Raw genomic sequence first — 13,882 nt, forward strand, 5'->3', positions numbered from 1 at the left:
ATGATGTTGGCACAGCCACTGCAGGCCACAACACTGTATCAGTAGCAGATTACCTTTTCAAAGGATCCTTTCTTTCATGTCAGTGAGCAACACTGCCCTGCATCTTTTCCAGACACACCACAGAAACATTTTTGATGACTTCACTATTCTTCATTTCTTTCCCTAAGCTGCTTGACACTAGGACTAACATACAATTATAAGAAACCAACACTTTGTTAAGGGCTATCAGGCATTTTCAGGAGAGACTTTAACCACAGGCCTCTGTAAGTAATTTTTATTATGCTTTGCAAGTTCCCATCACACACGTGATCACAATATAGACATTTTTCTCAGTGCAAAGTGCTTTGCTGCCTGTTGAACCAGTGTATAAGCTGTTAGTAAAAGCAGGAAGTTATTTATCAGCCAGTCAGTACTGCCTTAAGCACACATCTTTCCTGCTACCCACATTGTTTTACCATCTGTATTTATGGACTTGTATCCACCTCCTCATATCAAGTCCTCATTTATCCCCAAGCATGCACAGCAAACCCTGCACTTCTCAGGTGTCTTTGTGAAGACTAAGTCACACGCCCTGCAAGCCTCCTCAAATTACAGCACATCCTGTAACTGTCCAAAACATCACCCATTTTGGCTGCAAATCCACTTAGATTCTTCCCATCTGGCTGGCTCCTCTGTTTTCCCATTCTCCAGCTCCTCTTCTGCCCATAAGTGTGGTCACTTCTGTTTGCAAGGAAGATGATAGCGGGAGGTCTGGTGGTCCTTCAGGTCAAACTCCTCATGGCCTTCCCTAAGAAGCAAATACAAATTGCAGTCAGAAGCAAATAGCCAGGCCAGGAACCCACCCTTAGCCACTGCACAAGATATCTCCCAGCAGCCCTTAACCAGAAACTTATCCCAAGGGTTGGCTGTGAGGATCTGACTGGCAGCCATGTGGACTAACTACTTAAGATATTTGCTTGCAACAGAAATTTCTGAGATGCTTTATAGGAAGGTCTACTCATCCTTGTCAGCTGGATTTGAAAATGACAACAGGTCCTTCTGTTTCTTTCCCTCTTGAAGAGATTCATGTAATTCATGGCTCATTTTCAGCACTGTGTCTGTGATTCCAGGGACATTAACAACTGTGACAACAGACAAAATGAGTCTCCTCCAGAAAACTCTGGAAAATAACTGAAAGTAATGCAGTGTATTGGCAGTTCTCTTAAGCATGATCAGGAACAGGCAGTGTTGAGTAAGATACAAGCCTGCATCCACAGTGCGTGGATGATAAACTCACCTGCCAGACTGTTAAATCTGCTTTTACTGATGTTTGCTGTCAGATAATTTTGTTCATATGCTTTGTTTTTAACAATCTAACATTGCCAGTCATATGTTTTCTGAACATTTTCATATGGATTTCCCCCACTGTATTTGCATTTCCCTACAAATACATTTGCAGGAAATGAGAGAATATGCACAAAAAGCGTATCTTATTATCCCAACCACATTTTTAGCAACCTGCTGTCTTAATGTCATCCAGCAATAATCTGAGAACCCAGCCAGCTACCCAATACTTCTGAGGTATGAAAAAAAAGAAGTCACACAACCCGTCAGGAATAACTTTGTATTTAAATGAATTAACCCTACAAATCTGAGACATGAAAATTTTGTCAAAAATCTAGCCACACGTGTTTAAGAACAAAGACTACAGCTGCTGCAAGTCTTTCACCAGCCTGACTGGTGTAAAAAGGCTCACACATACATATTTCAACAAAGAATGTTTTAATATGGCTTAGGATTGCAAAGTCTCAACCTAAGAAAACCCTCAGGAATTCATACTATCTGATCTCCCCCTTTAAGGGATTCCAGCCTAGGTCATCCATCAATGGCATTAACAAGCCAAAGGAGTCACTGAACAATGGTCTCATTTATCCCATCCCACGTAATGTAGCATTATCAGCTGCTCCAGAGAACATTCAGACAATGTGCCCAAACATTCACTCAAGCATTTCTGCCTAGGACCCTGAAGCCTGGGACAACTACTGATCTCACAAAGTATTTCTCTAACAACTAGAATTCAGCTCAAATCTGGATTCCTCAAATCTTGCCTCCTACTGCCTGTTTTTCTGCCTAATGACAAAAACATACAAAGGGGGCCAAGCTTACCTCTGACCACCTCTCAGACCCAGAGGAATTGGATGACTCACCAAAAACAGCGCTGACAGTAGAGGTCCCCGTCACAGCCATGGCAGCGCAAAGTGGCATCTTCGTTGCAGATGCAGCACCAGGGTAACTCATCCTCATCACTATCATCTGCCCTTGCAAGAGCTGTGGTGGCTGGAGTGTGGCTCTAATTCACATAGAAAACAAGAGACAGAGAGTTTAAACCCCAGCAGGGGCAATAAAGGACCTTAACTGTAATACATGATGGCCACAGTGACCTGTCCCATAGCCCCCAGTTTCCTCTCTGTTGATCCTAAGTCTGTGAGATGAACTTGCCCAGAGTGCAGGGACAGGCTCCATATGCATCTAGATTGTTAAATAAAAACCCAAGGTACTTTCTAGAATTTGGGTTAAAATCTATGTTGCTTGGAATGTAAACAGGTATTCAGCCTCATTTAGTGTCTACAGTGATGTACATCCACATTGTGTGTGCTAAGGGCATACAGCTCAGATATTCTGGCAGGCACCACAACAATACCATGTGACAATTCCTGCTGCAACAGCAAGAGATCAAACAGCTTTGCTGAAAGGGGCTATGTGGGAAGGGAAAGGAATGTGGTGGTGGGAGCATTGTTTTCTCCCTGTTGTGGGAAGAAAACTGTGGGACAAAGGAAGTGCTTTGCCAAAAGGTCCCTACTATTCATTCATACCTGAGGCTGGGACAAAAAGATCTTCTGAAAGCATAATCTAAACATATCCATACAGCCAACTATGGCCTCCTTCTCCCTTACAGAGAACTCTTGTGCAGCTGAAAACACACTGAGGCATTGTGCCGGGACACTGGCAAAGGCAGCTTCCTAACACAATCTTTTCCTAACACTATCTTTTGCATCAGTAATCCCAGAAATGCAAGGTGTCATACCTGAGATGGATGTTTTTGATAATGTTTACAATTATATAATTTCTTCCACTGGGAGCAGGCCTGACAGGTGCTTGTGAGTCACAGGTGCATTTAATTCTTGTAATATACATTAGAGATTATGTATATATTTCCACAGTAGGCCAGAATCCACTCTAAGCATAGGGTATCCTGCTACTAATTCCTTCCTCTGACATTATATGAGAACATGAACAGTAGAATACTATCTAGAGGTTCCATTCTGCACATGCTGAAAGCACTGGGAAACCTCCCATTTATTCTGGTTCAGATTGTATGGTACATGTATGGTACATGGCCTTGTTGATCTTACTATACATATATATGTATAATTCTCTAATATCCATATTGTGAGGTGTCTACCAACTTCTCTTGGTTTACACAACTCTGTAACGTTCAACTCAAAGCCAGATTGAAAGGAATTGTATTCCAGGGAACAATTCTTTTTATAATTACAAGGATGATTCACAGTTAAGCTCAGAGCTGGTCAGCCTTGCAGAAGCTGCTTGGTTTGTTAGCTCTGAAGAAACTGGTTATTTAATTTTTTTTTTTTTTTCTGCATCAAGCCTAGGATACAACTCAACTGTCTGTCAAGCCTAGGATACAACTCAACAAACTTCTGCTGCAGAACCGTACTCTCCTGACACTCTGGAACATTCCAGACATCAGTTCAAGAGATCCTGACCATTTCACTGACCTTTTGCTTTGCTTGCTTACACAGGTTCTGTTGTGAGGATCCTGGTTGGGTGGTCTGATCTGGGGGAATGTTGAATCCACTTGCTTCATCCAGGGCTGCTTCCTCTGTGAGCTGGTAACAACACAAAGAAAGAAGTCTCTTGTTTCAAACACAGCTAGGAGCCTCATTCCAGGCCCTAAACCTCCTGCACTCAATACTCTCATGCGGTAACAGGAGATGACAAGTCTGAATGCAGCTGGTGTTACCCAGACAGATGTAAGCTCACTCTGCACTTGTGAGCACTCTGCACACATGTGACATATCAGACAAACCTAAGCTCAGGTCTGCCTGCAAGACAATTTGGAGACATTTTGGGGAGAAATGTAGGTGTAAGCTGAGCTACACAGCACACATCTCATCATCCATGTTCTAAGGGGCTGGAGGAAAACAGAACAAGAGAGGAAATACCAGCAAAGTGTGGTTATACAGGAGACACATGCAGACCACAAGAGACACTAAGCATGAATGAGAAAGACAGTGTGACAGACTAGAAGTATTGCTTTCAACTGCCTGTTAAACAGTTGAATGGGCCATGGGACCTAGTATTGGAAAAGCACTAGGAAAGTAAGGAAGGAAACTTCTCAGGAACAGAAACACAACCTTTGTACACTCACCAGATAACACACACACAAGACATAACCAAGAGGATGAAAAACAAGGCCACAGCTGCCACTTCTGACCTGTTTCAGCACTCTGCGAATGGCCTCCTCCTCAGCCACTTCCTCATCACTGTCAGGGAGCCTATAGGTTTCCAGGGTAACTGTAGGAGTAAGAAATGTGAGACTGTGACTCACACCTGCCTCAAGCCTTGTGCACACTAATGTACCAGAGACAATTCCTCGTGGTGTGAGCTGGCTGTGGCATTCTGGCTCTGACCTTTTAAGGCGCAGGTTCCTCATAAAGGACATTACTGTTTATTTTCAATACTTGGAAGAGAGATGGAAAAGATCCCCACCAAAACCAGAGTTTTGCTTTTAAAAGTTTTGTTAACCTTACCAGAGCATGCTAGAATTATCCCAAAGAAGGGTGCAAGACAAAGCAGTCTGACCTTACAGTGCCAGCCCTTACCCTCAACTTAGATCTTTCGTAATGATTTCATGACAAATCAACCTGTACTACTTTGCAGACAGAACCAAATCTCAGTCTGTTTCTTGCAGAACCGAGGAATTAAATGGATAAACTCTAATAAAAAATTTACTCTATCACAGCAACTCGATTCCTCTCTTGGCACTGTATTCTCATCTGCTACCAACCTTTCTCTGGGTCCTCGCCTTTGAGTGCTGCCAGTCTCTTGGCAACCTGTAGGATCTTTTCCTGCCTAGTGTTCTCTTCCTGCAGCTCAGCAGCAGCTTCTGCTAGAAGTTTATTCTTCTCTTCCTCTAGCTGTTTTGGGTCCAGATTTGCAGGGCAAACACAGTCTTCACTTCCCCGATTGAGATCATTCAAACTCTGGCTACTAGCAGCTGCAGACAGACACACAGAACACACTGGTGACTCAGCAGCCATGTTCCTTGGGCACAGAAAACATGACAAATAATGCTATGAGAGCAGCTTGCTGCTCTCCCTAAAACTGGATAATGAGAGGAAAAGGCATGCCAGTAGAATCTTCACTGTACATGAAGAGAAGAAAATGAGCTAATCTGTGGCTTACAGTGAGATTACAGAGAAGGCAATGCAGCCAGAAAGAGAACGGTATGCCGGATTCTGATGTTTTGTAACAGTGCACAGGTGCTTTAGCATTAGCAACAGCTCCTCCCCAGAGAGGAGTCACTCTAGAGAAACAGAGAATCTGAATAATACAACCCTGACAAGAAGGAACTATCTCCAAGCAAAGACACCAAGACCCAGTGAGGAGCCACTCTTGGTCAATGCAAGGGATTATAAGGGGAAGATATAGACAAACTGGACAGCTCACCTGCTAAGTTACATAGAGAGGGACAAACTCCCTTCTTAGCATAGCACATACATTATTATACATAAACAGATCTTTAGAAGCCAAAACAGATACCCTGAGGCTGAGCTCTTGGTCTGTAATGCTCATCAATGGCAACTTCCTCAGACAGTTGAGTTAACAGGTCATCTGTCTGCTGGACCAGACTTCGGGTATCCGGGGCTTGGTGCACCTAAGAAACCAGGGGAGTGTGGGAAAAGGCAAATGAGAGGAAAGCAGCATACTCAATCAAATTTGGCAATCAATATCACCCTAGAAGGGAGCTATACAAAGATGCCTCCACTAACATTGAGAATCTCAGTTTACAGTTATGTGGTGTAAGATTTGTAAGGGCTTCATTTTCAGAGGTGCTGAATGCACACAGCCCTAAGAGCAGTCACCTAAAGAAGGCAAAGGGGTGCTGAGTGTATAGAAATATGTGCTGCTGGGTCCCAACTCCAGCTCTGCCACTACCTCCAGTGTAAACAAAGCACCATTCACAACAGTGCCAGCCAGCAAGCCCCACAGAGACCTATGATGGCATGCAGCTGAAAGAACCATAAGGAAATGGTATCTTGGGGGACAAGATCATTCCTATAGGCTTTCAAAGCATATATCCAACCAGTTCCTCTGCAAACTCAGAAAAATCATGCTGGGCTTCCATTTCTGTTAAAATTAACAGGTTTCTGCCCAGCTGGTATGCAGTAACAACTAGAAGATGTAATTAGAAGGTAGGGCTGATAAGCCTCCAACACAAACAGCTCTGGAAAACTATGACCACTTATGTACATAAATGAATTGAGAATAAAAAACCTTAACATCTATTGTTAAAAATATACACACAAACTACATCTGGCATAAAGGAACATGCTGCATTCAAATTGAAGCAGTGAATGAGTAAAGGCTGGTGATTTGCTTCTGGAGCAATGACACAATCAGGAAACAGAGATTTCTGAAGAAAGCTACCTGGACACAAAAAGGCTGAAGAAGGAAGAATGGTTAGCATGTTGTGATACCAGTTACTGTGTCAGCTCAGAATAAATTGCTGACTAAAGAGCTAAGGGAGCTTACAGGTCTGGGAGCTTGGGAAGGAGGATCTCTACCCTGCAGGACAGCCAACCGGTCCTCCATTTCCTGTGTGGATGGAACAGGTCCTCGGCCATCCTCCTTCAGGGCTGCCAGCCTAGCTTCGATCTCAGCCTGAGTAGGGATGGACTCTGCAATTCACAAAAACCCAAGGGAGGAGATTTTTTTTTACTGAAAATGAAAAGCTACATGGTTTTTTTCCTTAAAATTGTATTTCTTTCTGGAATCAGACTCTGAACACCTGAGCAAAAACCTTGCCCAGCCCGGGCGTGAATGAAGGGTCATACTGCTGTGACTCTGAGACTACCCTGATGCTAACTGCTATCCCTTTCTTCCAAGCCCTTCCCTTCTTCACAGTTTATCTCCTAGCCATAACACAAGTATTAGGGTGATGTCATCTGGAAATCAGCTGACTTGGGATTCTAGGGACAGGCAGAGAAATTAGTGTAATTTAGGCAGTTCAGTCCATTGGTCCCACAATCTCCTAATGCAATCCCAGCCTTATCAGACTGAAACTCCCCCTGCCACATAACAGATGAGAGGCAATGGCTGCAAGTTATTCCAGGGGAGGTTTAGATTGGATATCAGGAAAAATTCACAGAAAGGGTTGTCAAGCCCTGGAAAAGGCTGCCCAGGGAAGTGGCTGAGTTACCATCCTTGGAGGTACCCAAAAGATGTGTAGATGTGGCACTTTGGGATATGGTTTAGTGGTGGACTTGGCAGTGGACGGTTTGACTCAATGATTCTAGGTATGATAACCAGGTAAGCACTCTGAAGAGTGTTCTTTTTCTTTTAGAGACCATACTTAACATTTAAAATAGTTTACTCTCATGCAAGCACCTCAAAGTAGTCCCAGAACCTGGCAGTTGTAGACTGGGATGAAAATCCTTTTCCTTCTCTGTGAGACAAGGCTGGTCAGAATATAGTCCCACAGAGACTGGAACTGCTGTTGCCCAAGATGATGACTCACAGGAAACCTTCTTCAAAATAGTTTGGCCAAAGACTTTAATTTCATGCTACTCCAAGTGGGTTTGACACATGTTTTTACCCCAAAAAATGGAAAATGAGGAAGTGATTTTACTTGGAGTAAGACACTGCTCCAAAACTGAGTAGTAGTTTCAAGAGAAACCCCAAAAAGCAAAATGAAACTGGAACATTGATCTAAAATCATGGTAGAAGGTGGGCATTGTGGCAGCAGACCTTGGATGCTCTGTCCTATTTTAAGCCTCCATCCCCCTAATATCACAGCCACTTAAAGCCCAGCACTTCCCTCTCCCTCCAGGTTCATTTTTTCCCAAATAGTAGTGTTCCCACCCATGGTATTTATGGTGTTCTCTAAAACTCACTTGGTTTCCTTTCCTCCCTGAGCCTCTCCAGTCTCTCTGCAATAGCTCTATCCTCTTTTGAGAGCCCCTGGTATCTGCAGCCTGCTCGACCTGGGGGTTTTGCAGCTGCCTTCTGTTGGTCTTTAAGCTGGTTTTGTTTAGCCTCAAAAGCTGCTACACGCCTGTGACAAGGAGGGAAAAAATACATGTCAATGAGAACACGGATTTTAACCTGGAGATAAGAAAACGTCCTCTGTGAACCCAACAGGCTATCTGAAGAATGCCAGTGCGGAACAGAAATGAAATTACTCTCTCCAATATCAGCACAATAAAGTACTCCTAAGAGTAAGGCAAACCTTAGCTTACAAGAACACATCTGGAAGCACTCCCCAGCAGACAAGGAACATTTCACCACAATGTTCCTGTATCCAAGCCAACTCTGATCAGCCACAGATAACTGCAGGCAGGTGGCTGTTCAGGAGTCCATTCAAAAGAGCATAGCCCCCACCCCTCCAAACAAACTAACAGCCTAAACAGCAAAACAAAAAGTCCATCCTTAATCTAACTCTGAACAAGCAAATACCCACACCACAAGCCCCATTTTTCCTGGTATCCACAGCGGAAGAGGAAGCCCTAAAAGGCTTGTCTGCAGTAGAAAGAACTGCTTGGCAAGTGCAACTCACTTTTTGTAGTTTTCTGGTGGTGACCATTTTGCTGAACTGCTTTGAGATCCTTCTCTGAAAGACAAAAATGATTTCTCTGAACTCAAGATACTGACAATACTTGACAATACTGACAATCATCTAGTCTCTCATCTCAAGAGGAATCAGTAGGTGTTTCTTGACCTCTTGGTACAGCCCCTTTCTTAACCTCGTTAATACTGAGAGGAATCAGCTTATGCAAGGGATTAAGACAATATAGCTGTCCAGGACAGCGGGAGCCTTCATTTCTGTCCTTTGGTCCAGTTGTTTTGCATCTGGACAGAATGTGACTTAATACCATCACCAGTGATCCAAGGAGGTGAGGCTGAAATACCCTTGCCTCCCACAGCCTGCACCTCCCAGTTCAGAGGGCAGGCAGGGAGTACTTAGGTAAGACTCCCAGGGTAATTAGCTTCCATGCAGTGGGACTCTCTGGAAGGAGCTGGGGCATGCAACAAACACAGAATTATATAACATACAAGTAAAACAAAGTGTTACAGAAGTTATTATATAACATCTTACAAAACACTTGAACACTGCACACCTAAAACACATCTAACTCTTCTACTTTGCTGTGCTCAGGCTGAGGGACTAAAGTAGACACTTATGTAAGTTAGTTAGCATATTTTATTTGTTCTTAGAAATCACAGCTAAGGCCCATATAGTAATGACTGAATGCAACATTGTTGGAACACTTTCCAAAGTTCTAAGGCTTCAATTCTGAAAGCTATTTGCACGCAGAACAACATATGCAGCTTACAGAACTGCAGCCCATGTGTGTTACCTGCAGGACAGGATGCCATCCAGGCACCTGGACAAGCTCAAGAAGTGGGCCCTTGGGAATCTCATGAGGTGAAACGGGACAAAGTGCAAGGTGATGCACTTGGGTTGGGGCAACTCCTGGTATCAACACAGGCTGGGGCATGAACAGATCAAGAGCAGCCCTGCCAAAAACGACCTGGGAGTGCTGGTGAATAGGAGGCTGGACATGACCCAGCAATGTGTGCTCACAGCCCAGAGAGCCAGCTGTGTCCTGGGCTGCATACAAAGCAACATGGCCAGCAGAGCAAGGGAGGGGATCCTACCCATCTCTTCCTCTCTCATGGAACCCCACCAGCAGTGCTGCATTCAGCTCTGGGGTCTTCCCAGAAACTTCCAGAAAGATGGAGAAGGACTTTTTTAGAAGAGCACATAGTGACAGGACAAGGGGGAATGGTTTTAAACTGAAAGAGCACAGGTTTAGATTAGATATTAGAAAAAAATTTCTTTACTTGGAGAGTGGTGAAATACTGGAACAGGTTGCCTAGAGAAGCTGTGGATGCCCCATCCCTGGAAGTGTTCAAGGTCAGGTGGGATGGAGCTCTCAGCAACCTGGTCTAGTGGAAGGTGTCCCTGTCCACAGCACAGCAGCTGGAAATAGATGATTTTTAAGGTCCCTTCCAACCCAGACCATTCTATGATTCTATAATTCTATAATCTACCTGCTATCCAGTCAAGGAAGATTGTTTTTCTGCTGTAGCTCCCTAGTGCTGAAATTAAAATTATGAGAAAAAAACACCCAGAGGAAACATCAAGACAGGTGGCCCTGTTTTCTTAATGGCTTTGAAGTTGTGAAGGAAATCAGAAAATTTCAAAACTGAAAAGACTGAATACTGTCCTTCACTGTTTTCAGCAGCCTGTGAAGATGAAGACCTTCACTAATGAGGCTCTTCTCCTTTAGACACCTGCAGAGACAGAAAATTCCCCCCTTACTGGTGAAAATTCCATGCTATAGGAGAAAAGTGAGGAAAAGGAACAAGAGAAATGAAAAAGGAGGACACAAAAAAATTGGTTGACAGAGGAATTCTGGTGTACACCTGTGCTCTTGTGTTGCTTGTTCAAGTCTATAATCCCGCTGCTACTGAATTACATGTTTTGTTTTCAACAGGAAGTCTACTGGTTATGATTGCAAATAATTTTTAAAGTTTTCTTTTAAAAGCAAAAATTTTATAGATTTTAGGCTACAAAACTTTATGTCTTCAGGCCACACATAGCAGAGATCCCTCAACAAGGAGGATCTATGTCATTGTTTGCCCACAGAATTAATAAGATTTTGAACATCTTATCGTCAGGCTACTCAACTATTCACATCTGAGAAGACTGCCAGAACTGTTAAAGTGGTATAGATTTCTGGGCAAAAACACAGCCTGGCTTAACCTCAGCCCATCTAGTTAAGCTGTCCACAGGAATTCAGTGTCCATCCATGAAGATTTAAACCTGATGCTTTCAAACTACTTTGTCAACCATAGAGAACAGGCACAAATCCTGATTCCTATTTTAGGACTGCACAGCTCATATAACAACAAGTTCAGAAATGTCCTGATATTCTGGGGTACAGGCAGCATCCCTGCACATATGGAAGGCAGAGCTCTCCTGCAGAAATCTGCAACACCACATGGAATGTAAACTGAAGGAAAAAAGCAGCAAATTTTCTTTGGGTGAAGAAACATTCCCATCTTACCCAGTTAGCTTCCCATAGCACTGCTTGCACACCTTCTGCTGAGTGTTTCCACAGCGGGGAACAACAGCGCTGAAGCTCCGGCAGCCCGAGCAGAAGGAGCGTCCGCAGTTCTTGCAGCCACACTGCAGAGACAGGAGAGAGGGGCAGGACAGGGCTTCACCACCTCGCCACCACACTGCTGCCGCTTGCGGGCACAGTGCCCGTGCCGAGGCACACACAAAATAATGCCGGGGTTATACTGATTTTTGTGTGACAGAACTGTTTTACCAGCTATGATATAGAGACTCAAGAACTGTTTCACCAGCTAAGATATGGAGACTCAAGAACCTTGGAGCACCAGCAGATAACTCCTGCTGGGAGCAGAGTCACCGTTTCACCCCATAGTTTAGCGAAGTGTGTGTGTGTGAATTGTCTGAGACCATGACAGAATACTGGATTAGAGGGATGGCATTCAATGACTTTTTGGTTTTTTGGTCAGTAATTTCTCTTATTTGAAGACATATCAGAATTAGGCATTACGAGAGCTCAGTAAGCAAGGACAACAGCGCCAGGATGCTGGCCGGGAAGCGTGTCTCGGCGCCGGGCGAAGCAGCTCCCTGTTCCCTTATCAGACCCTCGCAGGGCGGGGCAGGTACTCGCGGCACCGGCCCGTTCCTGACCCCCGCAGCCGGACTTGCCTCTTTCTTGAAGACAGAGAACTTGGACGCGCACCCATAGCACCGGCTATCCATGGCGCTAGCGCCCCAACCCGCCCTCAGACACGGCGCTGCACCCCCGCTATCCCAAGCTCCATGGTCTGCCCGGTGCTGCGGCTGCCTCAGGCCCAAGGATCGGCGGCGAGCGGGGCTGTCACAAGCTAGGAGCCGCGGACACCACCCTCCCGTCCCCTCAACACAGATCTGCCGACGCACAGCCCTACGGGAGTTGTAGTCCCTTGCTCCTCCCTCCCCGCTTTCAGACGCCAGGTGGCTCTCTGCAAATAAACTACACTACCCAGAGCTCCGCACGACCCCAGTGGCCGGCCGGCTCGGCTACCATCGCCGCGCGATGCATTGTGGTACGTGCAGTCCGGTGCCCCTGCCCGCCCCCGCCTGAGGCGCTCTGGCTCGGAGGGCATTAACTGTTCTTGGGTGTTAATAAAACAAGAAAGTGTATTCTCTCAGGCTGACAGTGTTGCTCTCAAGCTACTCTGGGTGGTTCCTTTTTGTCCGAAACCTGTGGTGAGATCCTGGCTCAGAATAGCAGGAATCAGCCGAACTGCAAAACTCTAAGCCGTCCTTCGGCCAGTGTTGATCCGCCTGCCCTCAGGAGTAAGTGTCCTGCAGTGTTTGCAAAAAGAGTCACGGAGTGCAAATGAGTCATCCTGTTAACTGCGTGGGTTTGCAGGTGTCTTGTGCATTCTTTCCAGTTTAATATATAAGCCCACGTTGTAAAGACTCACACAATTAAATTAGGAAACTCACTGATTTATTCCAGGAAGTAAAATTCCTTAATATCTGAATGGAGCTAAATATAAAGGGAAAAATGGGGGGTTCTCTCTGAGTCTTTAATTTTTGGCATTTGTGTGCTTGTTGGGGTTTTTGTTCGGTTAGGTTTTTTAATGGTAAAAAACATTAGAAAGACAGCTGGAAGCTAAACGTCGTACCTGTCCAGCAATTGTGTTAGAGACCAGCCGGACATTCCAGGTATTGTAGGCATAAAGCAGGGAATCGGGACAAACTCAACTAAAAGGCTTCATTGTCTTTACTATTGAGCTGCTCAGTGGGAAAACAAGACCAGGAGACTTCAGTCTTGATGTTACAGTGCAACCTACCGACTGACAGGTGGAATTTGGAGGGCAGCTCTGGAAGAAAAAATACAAGCAGCAGCCCAAGGGATCCTTCCCATCCATGGAGGAGTGCGGGGGGATCCCGCTAAGGAAATGGAGCCTCCCTGCTGAGAGCGCATCGGCTGCGCATGGAGCCGCACAGAGCTGGGAGCCGCGGCCGGGCCGGGAGATGTCTCTGTTTTACCTGTCTGTAGAAGCGGCGCTACACGCTCCTATTCCCATTCCCGTTCCCTGCAGGTGTCCGCCAGAGGGGGCCCGGCTCCCGCGGTTCTCCAGCTCCTGAACCGAAGGCCATTTGACAGCCGAGCAGCCCCAGCTTTCCTTTATTTCTCTTTTTTGCCCGGGGCTGTTTTCCATGGTAAAGCGAACTCGATTATAAAATCCTATGTGACGATTTAGCCTATAAGGTTTTCAATTTCTATTTGAAGTGCAGGAGAGATTAAAGGGAGGGCTTTGGTTTGTGCGTCTTCTTGCCAAACTCAGTTGTTGTGCAGTATGTTGTACATTCTCTGTCCTACAAAGTTTTAGCCACTCTGCTCTGGGCAGCTCCCACCTGGAGTGCTGCATCCTGGTCTGGAGTCCTCAGCACAGAACAGACAAGGACCTGTTGGAGCACATCCAGAAGAGGGCTACAAAGATGATTAGGGAGCTGGAGCACCTTTCCTATGAGGACATGCTGAGGGAGTCAGGTCAAGTT

General features: G+C 45.2%; 1 protein-coding gene across 1 annotated transcript; it reads right to left on the reverse strand.

Moving 5' to 3' along the window:
• Positions 1 to 259: 259 nt before the first annotated feature.
• On the reverse strand, positions 260 to 12,238 carry ZFYVE19 (zinc finger FYVE-type containing 19). The gene is made up of 11 exons (XM_071427378.1): positions 12,035 to 12,238; positions 11,358 to 11,479; positions 8,840 to 8,893; positions 8,178 to 8,338; positions 6,817 to 6,962; positions 5,824 to 5,938; positions 5,069 to 5,278; positions 4,496 to 4,575; positions 3,777 to 3,887; positions 2,187 to 2,329; positions 260 to 787 (listed from the first exon to the last, which is right to left on the reverse strand). The coding sequence occupies exons 1-11, from the start codon at positions 12,086 to 12,088 to the stop codon at positions 715 to 717; spliced, it is 1,269 nt and encodes a 422-aa protein (XP_071283479.1). The 5' UTR covers positions 12,089 to 12,238; the 3' UTR covers positions 260 to 714.
• Positions 12,239 to 13,882: the final 1,644 nt, after the last annotated feature.

The sequence above is a fragment of the Agelaius tricolor genome, unplaced genomic scaffold, assembly GCF_023055355.1.
Source record: "Agelaius tricolor isolate 1412-34295 unplaced genomic scaffold, bAgeTri1.0.p SCAF_5, whole genome shotgun sequence".
Lineage (NCBI taxonomy): Eukaryota > Metazoa > Chordata > Aves > Passeriformes > Icteridae > Agelaius > Agelaius tricolor.